The sequence below is a fragment of the Protomyctophum bolini genome, assembly GCF_963924005.1.
Source record: "Protomyctophum bolini genome assembly, chromosome: 19".
In the NCBI taxonomy this organism is placed as follows: domain Eukaryota; kingdom Metazoa; phylum Chordata; class Actinopteri; order Myctophiformes; family Myctophidae; genus Protomyctophum; species Protomyctophum bolini.
Genome location: NC_137880.1, coordinates 11787175 through 11810718, shown reverse-complemented (window position 1 = coordinate 11810718; position 23544 = coordinate 11787175). Strand labels below are relative to the sequence as shown.

The following is a 23544-nucleotide window of genomic DNA, read 5'->3' as shown; positions in this document are numbered from 1 at the left end:
GTTATAGCGCCACCAACAGGTGGATTTTTGCAAAACACATTTTTTAATTGAACAAATTGCCTCAAATCATCCAATTGTGATCATGAGAAGAAATGGCACCCTATTCACATTGGCCTATTATAGCGCCACTAGGAGGCCACAATGACCTGACCTGGACTGGTGGAGACCTGTGCCCCAAGGGGACCTTTTTCTATATTATTTACTATGAATTTACATGCATTTCCCGCCAGTCAGTTGTTCGGTTTGTTGGTCACCCCATGCATGACCATATACTGTATGGATTGATCCATATATGGAGATCTAAGGGTTTGAGGTCAGATGTAGAGTTGCTGGCCGGCCGCTCGACATGCAGATCTAGGTGACGATGCAGTCTTCTCCATGTATCATGGTTATCCAGGGTTATGATCTTCATATATGGAGATATGGCCATATATGGTGGCGTGACGTGACACGAGGTGTGATGTCACGAGGTGTGACCCTATATGGTGGCGTGATGTCACAAGACGTGACCAAATATGGAGGTGTGATGTCACGAGGCGTGACCATATATGGAGGTGTGGGGTGACTAACTGACGGACGGGAGATGCAGGTTTTCATAGTAAATGCAACCGTACAGACGCAATTATGATTATTAGGCTATTGTTTTTTATAACATAATTTTTATTTGATCCATTTGGGAACCAAATTATTTAGTTAGTTCCATTCTTGGTAAAAATGGAACCACATTTGGTTCATTTAGTACACTCAGAGTATAGCGGCTACAGTATTAATAATAACCATATAGGCCTACCACTGAGAATTTAGATATCGGGTTCGATATAGTTCAACTGTTTTTATTTCAATGATCCCCCTATAGCACTTAGCAGTTTAACAAACCATTTAACAAATAGCCTATATTTATTTATCAACTTTGAGAGTGTAATAGCGAAATGGAACCAAAGAAAGGTTCCCATCATTTATACAGCATTTAGTATCTTACACCGTTCGGTGTTCGCACTCGACTCGACCCGTTAAACGTCCAAAATTGGATCCCCTGGGCGGTGCCCGCGCCTCACATTGAGAACCACGTTGGAATAATGTGAAAGGGGGGCGGGGTCACAGTCGACGTGAGTCTATATATGGAGGCGGAGACGCACCATAGTTTTCATTGAAGAGTGGAATTGAGGAGGAGAGAGAGGGAGACGGGTTGATCCATAACGCTAGACTTTACGCACCGATCCGAGCATCAAAACAAGCCCTCCTCTCTTACTAAAAAAACCCAAGCGACGATCTACCAGTACCATTTTGTGGAGTATACGATCCCCATGCACAGGGCACACGCCTGAGGACGCAGAAGGACAAGATTTGGATAATTTTGCTGTCACCCGTTTTGGATAACTTGGGAAGATCTTTTTTGGGAAACGCGCTGCTTGCTTTTTGTGGGGGTGTTTGGAGGGGCTCACGCACGCACACCACACACACACCTCAACGCAAGAGGAAGTATTTGTGGTGGATTAAAAAAACACGAACTCCTTGGGAGTGAAGAAGGATTTATATACGTTTTATTTATTTATTTTATTTTTAGGCGTCTGTTTTTTTTTGTTTTGGTGCGATTACTTTTGGAATAGAAAGGAGATTTATTTTTTTATTTTATTGTAAGTCTGTGTTGGCGCAGTGGCGACAGCGGTCGCGCTGCTGGAGCTAGGAGGATGGCAGCTCTGTTGACATTCACCGTGTTCAGCACCACATTGATAGCACAGGTATATGACAGCCCAGCGGCCCAGCCTTATCTGTCACTTAAGGTGGGGTAGGGGGGCACAGTGGCAGGGACCCCCCTGGCACTGGGTGGGGGTCCCTGCCACTGTGCATCCCCCCTCAACCAACAATTAAGTGACAGAACCTCGAAAGAAGACTCCTATTTTATCGATTTTTACATTTTTATATCAAAATCGATAAAATAGGCCTACATCTACGAGAGTGTTAGCTTAATCTAAAGCCTCCTAAGTTCCTTGTGTAATGTTAATAATAATAATAAATCAAACCATTATTATTTGAAGGTATTCGGATCGGGCATTTTTGAGCTGGACCTGCACGAGTTCAAGAACCACCGGGGTCTGCTGGCCAACGGGAACGCGTGCCGCCCGGGGCCGAGCTGCAGGACGTTTTTCCGGGTGTGCCTGAAGAACTACCAGGCGGTGGTGTCGCCCGGCGACTGCATCTTTGGGAGTACAATGACACCGGTGCTGGGCGCAAACTCTTTCAGCCCTGCGACCGGTGGAACCAGTGGCACGTTCAAGAGACCCATTCGGTTACCGTTCAACTTCGGCTGGCCGGTAAGATTCTTATTTTATCATTTTTTGCAATAAAAGAACAAAATCTACAACTTCAGCTCGAGTGTTGGCGGTAGAGAGAGAGAGAGAGAGGACGCCCAATGTGCGTTTTTTTGGGAGCGCACCGTTGCTTGCTCCCCATATGCCATGATGATAATCTATCATCATTAGATAACGCTTCTATTCTGTCAACAAACGCATTGGATAGCGAGGCAGTTCCAACCCGCACGCAGCACGACGTGCAACAAAACCACTCATTCTCGCAAACCTTCTTGTTCTTTGCATTTCAAAGGACCTATAGTGGAATATATCTTATAGGCTAATATCATGCATGAGAGATCACGGATTTGATGCACATATTTATCACTGGGAGTAGCTATAGGCCTACAGGCAGGGACCCCCAGTCTGCACTTAAGACTTAAACCCTTTAGGATAAAACTTCGAGAGCGTCCATTTAGTTGTATTTGTACGCTGCCCCCCCCCCCTGAGGACCAGTGCAGTAAACATATTGTGCAATTTGTGCACTGTAATAATTCACTATCTATTATGAATTGTCTATGACTAGCCTCTCCTATAGGGCTACAGTGGACCAAAATAAATACCACGGCACACAACAATGAGAAAACACCTGAAACTGTAGGCATACAAAAAAATAATACAAATATGCATACTAATTCATAATGTGTTCTTTCTTCCTGCAGGGCTCATTTTCTCTGATAATTGAAGCGTGGCATTCACCATATGAAAGTCTACCTGTAGGTAAGTGGGGGAAAACATTACGCCACAAGAGGGCGCCGTTTCTGTACATTTCACCTCTTGGGACTTGGGATTAATTTACTCTTGCACAATTTCAGCAAAAAAAGCAAACATTTGGGCTATCTAATGATACTTAATCACTCAACGTGGATACTTTATGGCTGCCAGGTGCTTCTTGTTCATAAATGCACACATTTTCACGCCTTTCTGAGACCCTTTGTTGTGAGCCTCTCAGTACTTTTTTTCCCTTTTTTTTTCTTTTTTCATTCTTATTCTCCAACACAATTGAACTTCCTTTGGTGTATTTTTGGCGTGGGAAAGACTCGCTGGACTTTGGTGAGAATGCTCGGAGCCTGCCAAAAGCCCTGACTACATTTTCCTGTATTTTACACCTTGCTCTGTTCCGCCCTTTGGAAGAGAAGGACCAGGGGCCTGGGAATGTTTTTGCTGACGGAAAAGAAAAGAGGAAATTTCAACCTTTAGTTTATCTTTCATCTGAGCTGTATGGGCTTTGATAAGGGATGCAGCTTTTCCTAGTTGGCAGATTTCTTCATATAAATGACGGATGGCTTTTTAAATCACGCATCCGACTCTGGGTGAAGTCAAGACATGATATCGTTGCTGACTGTCGGTTACGTTTTTATGTTTCCCCCCCCCCTAAATGAACATCCTATTTCGTCATACTACAGCGTCACACAAAACCGTCAAGCGATGCGTTTCAAGCTTGTGGATCTTCTACTTTTGCTATTTTTGAATTCAAATCCTGAAAAGTAACACTTTTGGACATATGAGGTTTTTAATGGGTTCACACATTTATAGCAACAGTGAAGAGCTTGAGCTTGTATATCTGCCATTTTTGCTGTTTTCTTATTTGAATCCTAAAAGAAACTGCTTTTGGTCAAACAGTATGTCGTTTCCACCCGACTACAACGATATTGCGTATACCGGTATAGTCAAGCCTAGAATTGAAAGATATTAATCTTTATTTATTTACATTTATTATTTACATAAACATTTCCCCCTTTCCATCTCTCTCTCTCTCTCTCTCCAGACACCAACAACAACCCGGAGTTCCTGATCAGCTTCTTCGCCATCCAGAGGCAGCTGAGCGTGGGCACGGAGTGGTCGCAGGACACGCAGGCGGGCGCGCAGACGGAGCTGCGCTACGCATACCGATTCGTCTGCAACGACAACTACTACGGCGAGAGCTGCTCCAAGAAGTGCACGCCGCGGGACGACCGCTTCGGCCACTACACCTGCACCCGCGAGGGCCACCTGTCCTGCCTGCCCGGCTGGAAGGGCAAATACTGTGAAGAACGTAAGCAGCCAGCCACACACGACCCTTCTCCTCCCCCATTCCCAAGCCCCGATGTGTAGGCTACTTCCATCGGACGTACAGTAGGGTTTCCTGTACAGGGGAAGAAGAGAAAAAAAAGCATTAGTGCGCTGCAGGAGGGGATCCACGTCCCTGCTGCACTCATTTAGTTATATATCATATAACTGGCATGTAACTTATTATGACAACACTGCTTTTGAATTTGAATCATGAAAATTAACAGTTTGGGCCATATAAATGAGGTTTCCACCTGACAGAGACGATATGTTTTAAGTGTAGCAACAGTGACAACTAAACATTCCCCCCCCCCCAAAAAAATAATAACCCCAGCATCAATTATGCTCTTATTTTTTTAAACGTTTAGAGTTTAGAGTGTCATCTTCGTCTCACAACGCGTCACGTACCGCGACGTGTTGTGAGATTGCTGTGGATCAGCTATTTTCGGCTTGCAACACAATCGTATGACAGAGCGTAGAATTAGGCGTCACGCGTTGCTTGACCTGCATGGCTGACTGTGTGCTAGTGCCATTTTCTGTGGTTTCTGCATCTCTGCTGTATCGTCATGTTTGTTGTGTTCGAAGGCTGCTGTGACCTCGTGCTGGCCTTTGACACAAGGCTGGGCATCCGTGTTACAATAGGACACTTGTTAGGCTATACGTGTTGTCTTGCTCTAGTTTTAAAAGGCTGCTTTGCAGTAGAGTGACTGCTTTTCTATCATTTGCCTTTTCCCACTAATAGGCATTGATGATTATTTCTGAGAGCTGCTCTCACTGCAGTCTTTCTTTTATTTTGTGCCGACCTCTGACTTTTGTGAGTGGCATCTAGAGGATGCACTGTCTCCTTTCCCGGTGTTTCAACCCAGGTGGACGTGGTTTTGAGGTTATAGGTTTAGGCATAGTTTCTGTGAAAAAGGTTAGGGTTCGGCATAGTGTTTATGAAGTTAGGGAGGATGATGATGATGGTCCCATTGGTCCGCTCACTCAGCGCATTTGGATGTTTTGTTGGGGCATTTCATAACAATAGGCGAACATTTGGCAAAAGCAGACGATCTACAAGCTCAGAACACGACATATTGTAAGCTTCTTTTTAAGATCGGAATAGAACTTGTGGCATACAGATTTGGCAGTGCATCCCTTTATACTATGGGATGACTTCTAGGTATTTCCTGATTAGAAGTCCCTCCGTCGAGAGAGAGAGAGAGAGAGAGAGCCTCGCAGCCTCAGGATGTTTAGTGCCGTGGCCAGACATGACAGCGCTATCTGGCAGGGCTGCCGTGTAATTGTGGCGTCACAGGGGTGTCATTTTCGGAGACCGTTGCATTTGGTAGAAATGATTGTATAATTGGAGGAGCATAATTTGGAGGAGCGAGCGGTCATTGAGTTTCCGGAGGACGAGGGGGAAGACTGGGTTTAGCATGACAACGCAGACACAAACACAACCGGGCCAAATCCCCCCCCCCCCCCCCCCCCCACACACACACACACACACACACACACACACACACACACACACACACACACCATGTTCTGGATACGCTTTGAATGGGGCTCCTAAGCAGCGGTGGGAAGTAATTAAACTCTATTACTGTACTTAAGTTGAATTTTGATGTGCTTATCACATGTTTTACTTGAGTATGTCCGTTTTTTCCCCTTCTATATAGCATATAATTCAACTCCGCTACAATTCAGAGGCAAATATTGTACTTTGTGCGCTTGTAGATTTGCTATTTTCACTATTTGAAATAGCACTTGGCGACCTATACCCTTTCTTTAATGGAGTCAAAAGTAGCCTACAACTACTTTTGAAATAGTAGTGGCGTGGAAGTCAGAAGTATCCAAACATACACATTGTCTCTGTCGGGTGGAAATCTCATTATGTCCAAAACTGTTACTTTTCAGGATTCAAATAAAAAAATAGGAAAAGTAACAGATCTAGGAGCTTGAAGCGTGAAATGCTACCTTTGATGCTTTTGCGTGACGCTGTGGTGTAATCAAGTAGGGCGCTGTCTTACGAAAAAACACAACAAAGAGATAAGAGGTTTCTGCCTCCGACAACGACGAAATACCCAAGTACAGACACTGGAGCAAATGCACTGGGTTACTGTCCACCGCTGCCCCTAAGTAACGGGGCGCGTTGCCATTTGGCTTCCACGAAACACCACGACGGGTCCCCAAATTCTCACCGGAAAAAAAAACAAGATGAATGAAAGCCATAGATTGGAAGGAAGGGGACACCGTGAGTGTAATAGTTACCATGTGGCGAACGTGGACCGCACGAGACTACGGCGGATCTGTCATCAGTGTCAGGGCCGCGGGTGAATGACAAATTGGCACGTGCTATTTTGACCGTGGCGCCAAATTCTAACCAGATGGGCTCACGTGGTGCCGGGCAATTACAGGCGCATCAATCGTCGCCGACTACAGAAAAATATACACGATGCAAGATAAATGAGCATTCTCTCAGACACTGTAATTTCCTCTGAGTCTCACTCTGGCTGTGCCTTACTCTGGACTGTGTACCCCCCCCCCCCCCCCCTCTCTCTCTGTCTCTCTCTCACACACACTCTCTCCTCCTCCCTGTCTACTACACATCAGGGTACAACCCAGTTAATTGAAACAATGTATTTTCTTTATACAAATTATCTGCTTAAAAAAGTAATTGATAGTCCAATCGCTTAGAAAATAATCAATTGTTGCCCCTCTTTCTATCTCTCTATCTACTACACATCAGGTTACAACAGTTAATCGACACAGTGTATTTTCTTTTTACAAATTATACCCTTAAAAAAGTAATTGATAGTCTAATCGTTTAGAAAATAATGGATATAGTTGCCCCTCTTTCTATCTATCTCTCTCTATCTTTCTCTCTCTCTCTCTCCACACACACACACACACACGCACACGCAGCACAGCACACACAGAGCACACAAACACAAACAGCGCGTGCCTGGGTAATTTGATCCGGCTGGTGTGTGAGCGTGCATTCATAGGTGGGGCTCGTGCCAAGGTTAATCGCGGCATTATTACCGCGCCACGCGCCACCCATGTTTGTTATTAGAGTCCCCGCTCCATTGTCGCGGCGCTGCGGCATTAATAGCGGCAGCTGCGAACATGGTTTCTCCTCGCGGGCCCACCGAACAACAATGGCGACAGCTGTCTGCTATTGAGAGCGAGCATCTGTTGAGGGCTCAACCGGCCGCTTACCGTCAGTCGCCTCTCTGGTTTCCCCCGAATACAGTGTCACTGTCACAACAGCACCGCTCGCAGCTGCCATTAAGTGCTGCCCGTGTGTGTCCCCGGACGGGCGCGGGACAGTGAGCGACACACCTGAAGCTCAGGTGATCCAACGCAGTGGTTCTCAATGTAGGGTCTGTGGGGACTCGCCCTACTGGGGATTGCATGGGGTCCCCTTAGAAAAATGAGGAATTGTTTGAACACAATTTTGAAAATAGCAGATGAACAAGCTCGTAAATCTGCTGTTTTCAACAATGACGTTCTTCTTATTGGGGTCCCCAGTGGCATGACATATTTTCAGAGGGGGTCCGTGATTAAATACATATCAGTTTGGGGGGACTGGGAACCACTGACTGAATGCACCGTACTCTGTTTGTGAAAGTGAAGCCACGTGAATGTCCTGCATTCAACAATCCACCCGTGTTGGGGAAAAAAGGTGCAGAAATATAGCCATCAAAATGTACTTTTACAAGCACCATACGTAAAAGCATCAACTCATTGTGCAGAATGGCCCATTTCACAATCATATAGTACTGCATTGAGGATGTACCAAATATTAGGCTCACAAGGAAGTGATGCGGACGTGTGCTTTCAGTGTGTTGCATTGTAGAAAAAAGTCCTTTTGCACGCCTACAGGGACAGGTGTGTCGGAGCATGCAACCAGTGTGAATAATGAGAGAAAGCTAAAGGAGATCTTCACTTATATAGCAGTAGTTTATTAAGCTACTGAGTTACAATGTTTCGGTCTCATGACCTTCATGAGGTATCCCGGGATACTTGCTGAAGGTGATTTGATTGGCTGAGCACGGAATGTGATGATCTATCATCACGAATCACGAGTGTGATTTTTATTTTGTCATTTGACCAAAAGCAGAACAAATCCCCATGAATTCAGTACTCCTCTAATCCCAAGTGTGGCCATCATCAGTAGACCCTCTGCTAAAAGCGAACAGTCACCTTTTCCCGCATGCCAGCTGCTGTGGTGTGTTGGGTGGGTGTGACGGGTGGGCTGGGGCAATGTGTAGATCAAAGTATCCGTTTAGTGCTTCTGAGGAAAAGTTGAGACCCCGGACTGAAGGGGTCAGACCTCATCCGGGGCCCACAGCAGCAGCAGCGGTGGTGCTTGGCTCTTAGAACAGGTGTAGGCTATTAATGGCAGAATGGATGTATTCTGTACGCTACTTGTTTGGGCACTGACCGCCAACAGAAGCCTTACAGCGCAATTACAATACAATGAAATATGAACCGTGTGTGTGTGTGTGTGTGTGTGCGTCCAACAGTTATGTTTATGAGACCGACTACGGGTGAAAAATGGAAGCAAATAGTCCCGAATCCAGTTATTATAAGTGAGAGTGTGCAAAATGGTTCAATTTGTACACTCTCTCAGGACTGTAGAGTGAAGGCTAACTGCATAATTACCGCCTTACAGTTGTGGGTCAGGGAAATAAGGAACTTTATGCAACAGAGATGTTGAGTAGTAGAGTGTACCTACAGTACGGCATCTGGTGGCTGAGTGTTCTCTATTGCACCTTTAACTCTGAGAGTGACACTTTTACTGCATTCAACTGCACTGTGTCTCTATTTGCTGCTATTATACACTGGCTGCTATTGTGTGTCTTTACAGTATATATATATATATATATACAGCGGAAACCTCATACACGTATGTCCAAAACTGTAACTTTTCAGGATTCTAAATAAAAAAAACTGCATAAGTAGCATAAGTGCAAGAAAGTGTGGATGCAGGTTTGCACGAGATACAGCGAGTAGACAGGACTTGGTGCCTTATAATGCGCTTTAGTGAAGAGCGGTGGCGGCTCGGACACTTGGGTGAACGTACGAACGGGAGGTTCCCGGTTCGATCCCGGCTCCCTCTGAGTTTAACGTTGAAGTGTCCATGAGCAAGACATTGAACCCCGGCCCTGACTGCTCCCGATGAGCAGGTTCACCCAGTACCATGTGAATGTAATGCACATTGTAAATCACTATCGATATAAATGACCACTTGCCAATTATATGAAGATACGATGGTAAATGTAGGAAGTTCTCCTTTAAATAACACTGTGTAGAGTATATAGAGGCCTGTGAAAAGTTACTTGACGTCTTGCATCACAGGTGCTTTATTTGCATCGTTTGTTTTTGTCTGTCACGCTCAGCCACGCGTGGTCCAAATGCACGGCATGGCCGTGAGACCGCGAGGGTCCTGGAGAATGTTGAGAATGACCTCAGTGTTTCTGTGTGTTACAGCTATCTGTCTGGAAGGCTGCAGTGAGCGCAACGGGAACTGCTCCAAACCTGGCGAGTGTGTGTAAGTATATACATAAATATATAAAAAAAACTTACAAAAACAAACAGCTGCATGAAGCGATGAAATGGGTGTTGGTCGTGTGTCTGGGAACTGGCGGATGCAGAGAGACTGTGTGCGTGCGTGCGGGCACGCAGTGTAGATGTCCAGTGTAGTAAAATACAAGTAATGTGTGTGCGTGCCAGCCTGCCTGCATGCATAGCATATACGTGTGAGTGAGACACATTTTGGAGCAGATCTCCAGTGTCCATGTCCGTTTTCATTGGGTTGTCAAGCGTGCTGCGCAGCGGGCGGATTGATTGAACACCAGCCATTCTCATGACCGGAGAGTGTGTGTTGTTCATCAAGGAGGGGTCAAAGGTCACCCCGGCCTCTCTCTCTCTCTCTGTATCACTCACTTCTCCACGTCTCGGGTTTCCTGCTGGCAGTACTGGAAAGTAACTAAGTACATTTGTTCAAGTACTGTTCTTAAGTACAATTAATTTTGAGGTACCTTTATTTGTTTAATTTGATTTTATCTTGTCCATTTTTCAATACTTTCAAATTCTACTCTGCTACAGGTCTGAGGCATTATTGTACTGTTTACTCCACTACAACAATTCTCACACTTTAGTTACGTTAGATTTAGATCATTAATACAACATATCCATTAACTATAATTAAGCCCTATTTTCTGCTTTGTCAGGTTTCCTGTTTATTGTTTTCCTGTCTCACTCTCAAAGTTCTCTAGTCAAAGTATAGACACATCTGGACAAATATTACTTCAACTACAATTGAAAGTTGCTGTCAAATTTGCATTTGACTTCAACCTAAGTATTCAAAACCGTACATTTTTTTAAGTGTGTACCTTCTTGTTTAATATCAATGCATTGCTGTATTGATGTATGTAGAAGATTTCAGACAAATTCTAAAATAGCGACGATATTGGATTTACATGCTCACAACGGTGACGCACCATGACACGTTGTGAGCTGTTTATTATTTTTGTGCACGTTTGTGTCCTCCCTTCCTAGAAATCTTTAAAATATGTTGGGGTGAAAGTCATAAGCAACCATTAATACACAAGTAAATTACAGATACTTAAGTAAAAATGTACTTAACTCAAGTAAATGTACTTGCTGCTCTCTCTCGCGCTCCCTCGCTCCCTCCCTCCAGCTAACTAGGAACGCTCGCTCCCTTCATCTCCGTGAGAAATCCCTCTCTCTTTTTCTTTTCACGAAAAAAGCGCAAATCCATCATTATCGCCGCCCTTAAATCCACCCCGAAAATGAGGTTAAGGCCTTTTTAGTGTTCCCCGACGCCCCAGAGCTGTCCCACACGTCGCTGCTCGTCTCCTGACACAAGACATGGGGACAACATCCTCCTCCTCCTCCCTGCCCATGGGTGACACCGCTAACCACCCCGCTGAGAGTTGGGTTTCATTGGGGGGGGGGGGAAACGTGAGAACCCAGAACCATTTTGACAGACTCCTTTTACTGCACCGGGTTCTCAAACCTTTTTATTTTTCGTGTCAACGATCGACCCCCATATCAAAGGATTTTGTGCCCTTTGCACCTTTCTAAACTACATTTGTTGTATATCTGTGGAACATAGCCTACTGAAGTTGTTCACAAAAGTCTTTGTTACTACAAGGAAAACATGCACACACGTACATATGATACTCTTGTTTTATTCTCTTTTTTTGCACTCTATATTCTATCCCTTTGTTTGCTGTATTTGCTGTTTACTGTGTTATTTTTTATATATGCTGCTGCATTGTCTGAAGGAAGCCAAACAAAAATAAGTGTACCTGTCCTGTACACAAGATGTAACAGTAAAGTACAACCTTGAACCAGAAGCAAAGATTTGAGTTAAAATGTTTGTGCGTTAACTAGATTTGCAACATTTTTCAAGATGTCAAGATATACAAGCTCATAGTGTGTCACTTCGTACCACGCTATGAGCTTGTAGATCTGCTATTTTTGAATAGCTAAAGTATAAAATAATGCTAATTTAGCTGGGGACCCCTTGGAAACCCCCCGCCAAGGACCCCTGTGGTTCCCCGGACCCCACTTTGAGAACCACTGCTTTACTGCCAAGAAAGCCTTAAAGAGAGATTCCAAACGGCACCTCACAGTGAGATGTTTTCGTTAGGATAAGTGTTAAATAGCTCTATTTTCCCATAGTAATCTTCTTTGCTGTAGAGTGTTTGTTCAGTAACAGGAGTCTCCATGCATGTCTCCCCAGCACTGACACAGAAAATATGTCTTCAGGTTGGGATGGTTTAAAGAAAAAGAAATGAGAACTAAATTGGAACTGGAACAGGAACACTATGATCTTTGTGGGGTTCTCTCTAAAATTGGTATCCAAACCTGCATTTTCTGTTTACTAAACAGCTGGTGAGATGGAGGGACACCCTGTTAGGCTGTTACCGAACAAACGCTCTATAGCAATCAGAATAACAAGCTTAACCTTTTAACAAAAAAGTTAATTCTTAAACAAAATCGAATCACTTACACCTCACTTCGTTTGGAATATATTTTCCATTTATGCATTCTGTGAGTGAAAATAACACTTGCTTTATCCCCCCTCTGTATCATTTTTGCCCTCAAACCATTAAGCCATACATTGGACGGCTTGCGCAAACAGCACTAAACGCCGACACTGCAAATATCTTCTGTTCCCATGGCGTGGCCGCATTACTTTCAACAAGTCATTTTTAGCCAACAGAGGCTTTCGGGGGAGAAGAAACCCCCACCGGAACCCAAGATGACAGTTAAAGTGTGTGCTGCTTAAATGAAATATGGCCTCAAAGCCTGGCGGCTGGGCACACGGTCTGTAATAATTACCGGGGACTGGATGCGTGCGGGCACCGGGCATTCACTGCTCTGTTCCCGCGGCTGTACCAAGAGGCTACCAAAGCCGTGGTTAATTGATTGGCGACTGACGTGACATTCGAGGGGACTGTGGTCTTTGTGAGATCATAACGACGCCGTAAAAAAAAAAGAAAAGCTACAGACAACACGTCTGCCCCTTCCTCGCCGACCAATCGCACGGCTCGCTGACTTCACTCGCACGGTTCGGTTTGCGGTGGTCTGGCGACATAGAAACGCCACGATGACGCTTTCAGTATAAACGCGACAAAGACTTCACTGTGTGACCGCTGATGATAAATAGCGGTTGTGTTTTTGTCGCCCCTTCAGGTGCAGGGAAGGCTGGCAGGGGACGTTCTGCGATGAGTGCAAGAAGTACCCGGCCTGTAAGCACGGCACATGCCAGCAGCCGTGGCAGTGCAACTGTCAGGAGGGCTGGGGAGGCCTCTTCTGTGACCAAGGTATACATCAGCAACAACAACTCCTCTAGGGCTGAGCCTGTCACCATTACAACATGTAACATGACCATTAGTTAGTCACACCAATAATTGTGATTGATGATTTAATTGTGTTGCTTGGCATTGGAACATAGAGTATAATTTATATTTCTGTTTGGTTTTTAGGCTTCGTAATCGCAAAATGAACAGGGCAGATATGGCAAAAAACTTAAATATACAAATTAATCACTGACACGTTTAATAATTCTACACTGTACAAATGTAAAGGCTTTAACAACCATAAGGTCGGACTGTAAAGTTTACTTAAGTACTTACTTACTACATACTACGTAATGTACTTCCCACCTCTGACTGACAGCAGCCTAGAGGTTATTGATTATCATTAGCTCACTATCAATAGTAGAAGTAGCCATTATACTGTAATTGTACTAGCATAGTGCAATAGTGCTTGTGCAATGTTCCTTTGGGATGAAAAAAATAAAAGTTCAATGTATCCAATGTCATTCATTTGAAACCACAAGTTTACAGGCATGGAGGAACTCTGCCTGATTGAAATTAAATGTTTAGACGCGGCCTCTCCGTCTGTGGTTTGGGATGTCGGCAGAAAGTTTGTATGTAAACAAACATAAACAACCTCTGGGTTCCAAATGGACCCTTATGGACCCAAATTGACCGCTAAGGGTCCATTTGTTTCCAGTTATGTTATGTAGCGCTATATTGGATCACTCCAATATGATATATCCCAATGGAGTGATCCAGTCGCTCACATAACTGTCGTTACCTACGTACGTCTTACGTAACCATCGTTATTATGGGGGTCCTTGAAATTAGAACGTTTGAGAACCACTGGTTTGGGATGTCGTAAACGCGCTCTGTCCTCAGAATCAACGTTATTGTCACGTCGCAGGTTTATACTCTAAATTAGTTGTAAAGAAGTGGGCTGTAATTATCATTTTTCTCCCCTCCTCTTGTGCAGACCTCAACTTCTGCACGCACCATCGACCGTGCGTGAACGGAGCCACGTGCATGAACACGGGCCAGGGCAGCTACACGTGCACGTGTCTGCCCGGCTTCACCGGCGTCAACTGTGAGCTGGAGATGCAGGAGTGCGACAGCAACCCCTGCAGGAACGGAGGACTGTGTACGGTGAGTACATAGACGCATTTAGGGCTGATGGGTACATACATACATACTGTAGACACTAGTTACATTTAGGGGTACATACATAGACATTGGTTACATTTAGGGGTACATACATAGACACTAGTTACATTTAGGGGTACATACATAGACCATAGTTACATTCAGGGCTGATGGGTACATAGACACATTTAGGGCCGATGGGTACATAGACACATTTAGGGCTGATGGGTACATAGACACATTTAGGACTGATGGGTACATAGACACATTTAGGGCCGATGGGTACATAGACACATTTAGGACTGATGGGTACATAGACACATTTAGGACTGATGGGTACATAGACACATTTAGGACTGATGGGTACATAGACACATTTAGGACTGATGGGTACATAGACACATTTAGGACTGATGGGTACATAGACACATTTAGGGCCGATGGGTACATAGACACATTTAGGACTGATGGGTACATAGACACATTTAGGACTGATGGGTACATAGACACATTTAGGGCTGATGGGTACATAGACACATTTAGGGCTGATGGGTACATAGACACATTTAGGGCTGATGGGTACATAGACACATTTAGGGCCGATGGGTACATAGACACATTTAGGGCTGATGGGTACATAGACACATTTAGGGCTGATGGGTACATAGACACATTTAGGGCTGATGGGTACATACTACATAGACACTAGTCAAATGTAGGGCTGATGGGACATTGTTATGTTGATTACTTTTCCTTTTAAATGTTGGGGTAAAATTATTGTAAAAATGAAATTTGATTTATATTTTTTATAATCAATGAAATTGACCAACCAATCACTAGACACATGCAGTGCTTGTCAACATGCTGATCTCCTCGCCATCCTCTCCTCTCCACAGAACCTGGACAGTGGCTACATGTGCTCGTGCGTGGACGGCTTCGAGGGCGCTCACTGCGAGCACAGCCTGCTGACGTGCGCCGACTCGCCGTGCTTCCACGGCGGCCGGTGTCGGGAGAAGGACAACGGCCACAGCTACATGTGCGAGTGTCCGCGCGGCTACACCGGCCTCAACTGTGAAAAGAGAGTGGACAAGTGCACCTCGCTTCCCTGCGCCAACGGTGCGTAGAATCAGCCAGTGTTCTAAGAAGTACTCTGTCACTCAAGTATGAAGGCCTGGATTCCTATTCTCACTTAGAAGTGCAAAAGTAGTGCAAAAGTATTGGCATCAAAATACCCAAAGAAAAAGTACTCATTCTTAAAAAAAAATTATTGTTTTTTTTCAGAATTTTTGCGTGGAAGTATAAACTAAAGTACAAACAAATGTTAAGTAAAAAAAAACAACCTCAGAATAGTACCTCGGTTCAGTACTTGAGTAAATGTACTTAGTTACTTTCCAAGACTGTACACAGCAGTCCTCCTCCTCCAGTTTCTCATCCTTCCCCCCCTTTTGAACTTCCTCTTCCTCCCCCAACTTCCTGCTGGAACTGGAAGTGGTGGAGGAACAACAGGAATTGGTGGGAACTGGGTGTCTATTGTCCTCCATGTAAACACACACACACACACACACACTCACACACACACACACACACACACACACACACACACACACACACACACACACCGTCGTGTAACGGCGGTGGCTTGTCACCGTGGTACCCTGTATGCTACGCAGAGTGAATACGAGACGAGGAACACATGAATTAAAGTTCTCAGTCACCACCATTTGTTTTCCATAGAAGAAAGATATGCATATCTTCTGTGGAAGCATGTTGCGCAGCAAACATACAGTAGCCGATCTACAAGCTCTACACATTGTACATTGGCTATTTCCGGTTATTGTTGTAAGATTCGAGCATTTCACGTGGTCAAGCTGGCAATTATGTTCAGAAGCGTCTTCCATGAAACCCTATTGGTCTAGAATATTTCATAAAAGCTAAGTTTAATGGCTCAGTCTTGTGATTTCTTCACCTGTTTAGCTGGTTGGCAGCATGTAGAACAGTAGAAACAAAACCTCCTAATTGTACATATTGTGTTAATTGTTTAGGAAACCACGCTAGTGTGGGTGGGGGCTGCTTTCACAAATCACACATAAGGACTTGGCCATACGTTTTTTCAGTCGTGAGATTTAGTTTTTGCTTGAATCCATGAAAACTCATGGGAGATCTGAACCAGAGGAGATGTTTGTTGGAATGCTTTGTTTGTTTTGTTTAGTGGATATTATTTCTCTGTTGTCCGACAGCGTTTGGCGGTTGATCTCGTTGCCTTTTTTTGTCTGTGCAACACCAAGGGCTGCAACTGTTTTCATACTTTGTTGTGCGACAGTGCTTTCGCATTGCGACGTGTTAGAGCTTGTAGATTGACTATTTAGTATTTAGGCCTTTGGATCTCAAAGTCGTGTCCGAGCCCCAGCTAAATGAGTTAATTTAGCATCGGAATAACTTTAATGATATCTTTTAATATACCGGTATATACATTTTTTATACTATTAAAAAATCATGACAATTTGTGCAATGTGCTCTTCCTCCTTGCATGCAGGCGGTCTGTGCGTGATCCACGGAGGGATGCGCGTGTGCAGCTGCCGGGCGGGCTTCACGGGCCAGCGCTGCGAGGTCAACGTCAACGAGTGCGCCGGCGCCCCCTGCCTCAACGCCGGCACCTGTCTGGACCGCATCAACGACTACACCTGCGTCTGCCCGCCCGGCTTCGCCGGCCGCAACTGCGACCGCGCCCTGGACGAGTGCTCGGCGCCCACGCCCTGCCTCAACGGCGGCGTCTGCACGGGCGGCGGCGGTCCCGGGAAGGCCCCGCCTGCCTGCGTCTGCCCCGCCGGGTTCGCGGGCCCGCGCTGCGAGTTCCTCGCCTCCGTGACCGTCCCCGTGACGTCGCCCCGGGGCGAGGCCCGGGACGGCTTCCAGTGGGCGGCGGTGTCGCTGGCCGTGGGCCTGGTGGCGCTGATGGTCCTGCTCTGCATGGTGGGCCTGGCGCTCCGGCACATCCAGCGGCAGCACGGCCGCCACCACCAGCACGCCGAGACCATGAACAATGTGTCGGACGTGCAGCGGGACAACCTGATCCCGGCCGCGCAGCTGAAGAACACCAACCACAAGGTGGGCCTGGAGGTGGACTGCACCGACTCGGAGAAGTCGAACTTTATCCACAAAAACTACCACTTGGACTCGTACAACTCCAAGCCCAAAGAGTTCACGACGGACGACAAGAAGTCGCAGGGGGATAAAAGTCTAATCTACGACAAGTGTTTAGAAGACAAAGTGCCCTTGAGTAGAATGTACAGGTGAGACGGAGTTTGTTTTCTTTGCCATACGTCAGACAAATAAATGTACATTATATGACTTTAAACATCGTGTTCCTGTTTGCTGTGGAGGCAGGAAAGGGGGGTCTGTACATTTGTTCGCTCGTACAATGTATGGAGCGAACAAATTGTTTGAAGCACTTCCTTTTACTTCATATGTGCGCATGTGTGAGTGTGCGTATGCGTCACGCACTTTACACAATGAAGCATTCAGCAGCTCGTAGAAACACGACGTAATATCTTCTGTGGAAGAAATGCAAAAGAGGAGGGCTGAGGTTTGTTCTTCAAGTCTGTGAGAGATAAAGGCAGTGTTGTATAGGATGGTGCTCTTTGGTTAGGATGGTGGAGTTAGGTGGTGGTGATTTAATGAAGTTAGATTAGGTTTAGTCAGAAGCGCTTATCATATTTGTCCCATAAGTTGAAAGTCTTAGTTTGTGCCCTATAAACAATGTTGACCCCCACATGGGTCTAAATTACCCACAGAATCAAATGGATAAAAAGGCTGGCCAGCCAAATGGGGGTCAGAATATACAGTACATGACATTGCACTAATTGCGTATCTGTCACGTATTAGTCACAAGCTTTTGATTGATTGATTGAATACTTTATACTATAGCTTTAGGGCAGTACTGTAATACTAGACCCACCTCACCTTTTCAACAAAACTCTTGCCATGCCAAGAACGGGGCCGTTTGGGTTCATGTGGTTTTTGAACGTTGCACACCCACTCTCCAAAGACATGTTTCTAACAAACGCCAGCCGCCCTCGTCTCAATGCAGGGACCCCTCGCATTGTTCCGCGCTGACCGACACAGTTTACATTTGAAAGTTGCCTTGTTATACATCGCCCCCCCCACCCACACACACACACACACACGCGCGCGCACACGCACGCCACACACATTTCTATACTTGGGAGGACATCAACCTTAGAGTGATAAACGAAAATAGTCGATCTTGCTTGTAGCCAAACCAAAATAACGTATGTATAATGTAGGCTACCTGTACATAAGACAAGACGTAACAATAAAGTACAACCTTGAAACTTGAGATCAGCTATTTCCGGTGCATGACACCGGCATGGGATGTATAAAGCAGCCATAAATCTGACCTCTCTAAACGTCTAATCCTAACCCCAACCTGAAACTTGTAAGCCTAAATGATTTGTTTTGCCATAAAACGACCTTTTCTCTTGTCAGGAGGACCGGGCAAATTGTCCTCCTAATGTGTATTTCTCAAATGATACTGTTCTTGTTGCGTACATTTTTGGCCCTCACTCACAAGTAGAGCAATAGACTTGTGTGTGCGCAAACACACACATACACACACACACACACACACACACACACACACACACGCACGCATTGAGATAAAAATGCATAGCTCTGCCATGTGCTTCCAGTTTGGTGGAGGATGTTTTAACGCATTTAGGACTGTAGCGCATCTGTGTCACTTTAGCTTTTGATCATTATTTAAAACTTTAGCTGGACTCCTTGACATGAAATAGTTTGAGAACCACTGATATGGAAACATGGATTTGTTTGAAAACTGTCATGATTTTAATGTTGTTGATTTGTGCTTTGCAGTGAAAAGCCTGAGTGTCGGATATCAACGATATGTTCCCCGAGGGACTCCGTCTACCAGTCGGTGTTCGTCATAGCGGAGGAGAGGAGGGAGTGCGTCATGGCGACCGAGGTGAGAACACACGTCATCTTCTCTCATGTGTCTCTGATCTGAGGGAATGTCATGTAATCATCTGACAAGGAACGGTTCACTGTCACTGGCATGCCGGGCGGTGATGTTTGCTGTCGGGACAGAAACCTCTTATCTCCTTTTTTCTTTTTTTGTGAATTAACGTTCTGCTTGATTATACTGTACAACAGCGTCACACAAAAGTGACCAAAAGTAGCAGATGTACATGCTCGAAACGTGGCCGCGAAGTTTGTTTCCCTTTTTTTGCTGTGTTTGATTCTGAACAGTTTTGGACATATGAGGTTTCCACCCGACAGAGACCATGTCTGAAACTGTCCAGAAAAAAGCACAGAACTTGTGTTCCAAATGTATCCAATGTAGTTATTTAGTCACAAGCTGTTGGTTGATTGAATACTTTATTAACAGTTTCCGGAGAAATAAGAAGGCAGCACAGGTTTATACAAAATAATGTTAATGGCTTATCTACAAGCTTGTAGATCGGCATTGTGTTGGTGCAACACTCTTGTACGATGCTGTGTAGGGCATTAATTTTCACCCAAAACAAATCGTTGGAAAAATGGAGATACAAGGTTTCTGTATGACATGGACTATTTGTTTATGGCAGGTGAAGTGTTTTGGAGACAGACTGGTTCCGCTGCGTCAGAGACCCGCAGAGCCCAAGAGATTTCTCTAAACTCATTTACCAAAAGAAAAAAAGAAGGGCATTTTGTGGCTATTCGTTATCTTGACAATTTGATGACCTGAACTTTGAACCAAAGTTGATTCTGTGCATATGCTTGGCTCCGTTGGGTCTCTGAGGTGCCGTGTTTTAAACCGAGTGGAATTTTGACTGGAATTTGGACCAAAAAAAGGGCTCCTCCAAGCTAAATAGAATAACGATAACGGCGGCGGCTATACGTCCTGAAATAACACTTTCCAAAAACCTTTCAACACCCTTAGCGACTAGCATAGTTTTTTAACTGCATAAGCCTGATTTTATACTTTGTCATTTGATGGTGTGAAATGCTCACCGATGCCAGGTTGAACGCTGTTTTACTGGGTTCTCAGGCTCATGACATTTCTGGGAAAAGTTATGAGATATAAAAGTTATTTCCAGGCCTTAAAATGGTTGTATAAAATATGTTCATAAAATCCCAAAAACATGTCTAATATGAATGTTTGCATCACTAATCACAAACATGGACTGATTCCATGAGTAATTATTTCCATTAAGTACATTGTAATGTTTTGCTTCCCTGCAGTCTGTCTATGAAGCTACTGTATCTACTGTATGAAATAAAATAAAAAAAGTTAATCTGCAACACAATTTTATACAATATGTATAAAATGCTTCATCTCTCTCTCAGCTAAGGGGTCCTTGGCCTGAAAGATGTTGAAGACCCCTGCTCTAAAAGACTGACTTCTACTTGCGAGTGCAGCTGTTCTTTATCAAACCCATTTTCTAATTCCATTCCAGGTATAGACCACGGTTCAGGCCCGACGACGGGGAGGAAGTAGCGAGAAGAGACACACAATCGAGGGACAGAATCTTTAGATTCTGGATTGTTTACAGACGCTGACAGACGGGAGACTGGAGGCGGCTTTTTAGACGTCCACTGCTGCTCTGGAACACTTGAGAACTGGACGGACAGATGGACGGGTAGTGGGTGGGGGGCTGGACAATCGCCGACCCGTCCCGCAGACGACGCAGAAATGAAAACTTTATGCCGACCGGTATGTAAACTTTATGTTTGTATTCGCCATGTATACGCGTATACACACGGCGTATGTATGCGGGCGGCACAGTCGTCGACCGAGGTATCGGTCGACTGTACTGACAGACAGACTGACGGAGCGTCAGTCGAGCAGTGAATCTTAAACTGGCTGTCCCTGGACATTGGACACGGGACAGAGGATGCTTTTTTTACCCCCTTGATAGTTTGGCCTTGGCCTTTTGTGTGATAATCAATGCTGACACTGACAGCCAACCAATCAAAAACAACGAGGTGCCTGAATTTGAACCACCGAACCGATCCTGTCACTCCGTTCTAAACCCTCTTACACACACACGCACACGCACACACACACACACACACACACACGCACACTACTCCCGCCAGCTTCATCAGCTATGCAAGAAGTTCGAGATGTCGAGACGAGCAAGCGAGTGACCACCCAAACGACAGACCCTCAAAGTGTCCGAAAATTTTCTGACTTTCGGTTGTGCGGGGAAAACTAAACGGAACGGATGGATTCTCTGTGCGTTGGTGGAGACTGCATGGATACTGCATGCAGCTCGAATTCACTAGAAGCCTTAAAAAAAAAGAGGGGGAGAGAGATGCTAATGGAAAGTTTATACTGCCATTATCGCGCAATGCTGAGATCTTGTTGTTCTTCAGCAGTTGTGCGGTACGGAGTATAAACCGAAGTTTAAACCACTGGTTCTTAATGTTGGCTTCTGGGGACCAACAGGAGGTCCAAATATGACATTTAACGGACTGTAACTCTTACAATTAACACTGATTTTACAGTGTAGATTGGGGTCCCAGAGATTAAAACATCTGTATCATAACAGTGGCCTAATCGAATGTATGTATGTATGTATGTATACTGGGGCAGTCCTTGAAATTTGAAAGGTTGAGAACCACTGGTTTAAGCGTTAGCCCTCATCTCTCCTCGGATCGTTTGCACTATGAGAAGAAGAAGAAAACAGAAAACAGTGCGCAGAAATAGTTCTAATCAACAGGGATTTGGAGAGAGCAACCACAGGACTGTAACAGCCAGCGTTGTGCCAGCAACCTCCAAGAGAGAGAGAGAGAGAGAGAGAGAGAGAGAGAGAGATCCGACCGACAAAGAAATACAAACAACAGTCCCAACTAGGGCTGGGTGATATATATCTATATCGATGTTATAATTATCGTGATATGAGTCTAGACTAGCCCAAGAGTTCAAAACTTTTTAAAGATATTATTTGATTAATCACACGTATTATTTCTCATTGACATAATGTTTGCTGAGATAATTTCATGATCTCAGATCGGATATCAGAGTGATACCCAATCCTGTTTTTTTGTTTTTAACTACTCTTCGATACTTGCACAGAGTTTTTAGCGTGCGGTTATTATTATTATTATTCAGCCTCCAGCACCTCGTCTAAGTGTTTTATTAACGAATGAGCGGTGGTTTGGTTCACTTTTCGGATTTTGAACTACACAAAATCCAAACCCGATCCGCTCGAATAAGAATGACATGTTTTGAACTCTTGGGCCATGGGGAAGTGTTCTAGTTTAACTTAAGCCCTATTTTAAGCATTTGTTTTATAGTAGCCTATAAATACTAATAGCAGATTGTAGAGCTGTGATCACGTGGATCTGCTTTTGTTTTTGGGGCAAAAAAACAAAAGACTAATTATCATCACAATACAATATTATCGTCCGAATATCGATATTGAGGTATTCGGTAGAAAAATTACAATAATTGATTTTGCTTTTATATCACCCAGCCCTAAATGCCGGACTGTCACACCACTGCCTGCCTATAACAAGTTTAAAAACAGAAAACTACAGAACCAATAGTGTAATTATTTTTTTGTTTTTTTTTTAAATGATGATTATTTCCAGAGTTTTAATTTAAATATGACACACTGCTCTTTATATGTTTTATAATATTATTTTGTATATAATGCATATTTATAAGGACCAAAACTTCTGAAGAATAAAACTTTAATTCCTCCTAAAGCTGTTCTTAGTTTTGATGTTCGGTAAAATGGAAGGAATAAAAAGAAACAAGGTTATTTTGTAGGTGTTTTTAAACAATGTAACAGAGTATAAATGATCACCCCATGTCTCTTATATTTATTCACGCCATCGAGGCTGGGTTTAACAGTTTAATAGTGTTGCTCAATGGGGGCGTACAGAGAAGTTTGGGGCACTGTTAAAGATGGAGTGCCGTGATTTGTTCCACCCTAAAAACACGATCATCAGTTATTATTGTTATATAAGGAGGTATCATTTTTTTCAAAAAAGTGTACAGTATTTGTTAAAATGTTGTTTTTATGTGGGCACGCCCACCAGTTCATTAAGTATGCCTGGTGGGTGGTGATGGGTGGTGAACTGAAGCCCTACATACAAAGTTAATACACCATTGCACATAA

The 23544-nt window shown here is 44.4% G+C and overlaps 1 protein-coding gene across 1 annotated transcript; it reads left to right on the top strand.

Annotated features, from left to right (window-relative positions):
- The first annotated feature begins 1166 nt into the window (after positions 1-1166).
- On the top strand, positions 1167-23122 carry dll4 (delta-like 4). Its single transcript, XM_080790162.1, has 11 exons — positions 1167-1739; positions 2037-2312; positions 3011-3068; positions 4117-4383; positions 9882-9942; positions 13122-13252; positions 14226-14395; positions 15289-15508; positions 16926-17682; positions 19286-19394; positions 20869-23122. Exons 1-11 carry the CDS (start codon positions 1689-1691, stop codon positions 20872-20874), a joined length of 2106 nt encoding a protein of 701 aa, XP_080646288.1. The 5' UTR covers positions 1167-1688; the 3' UTR covers positions 20875-23122.
- Positions 23123-23544: the final 422 nt, after the last annotated feature.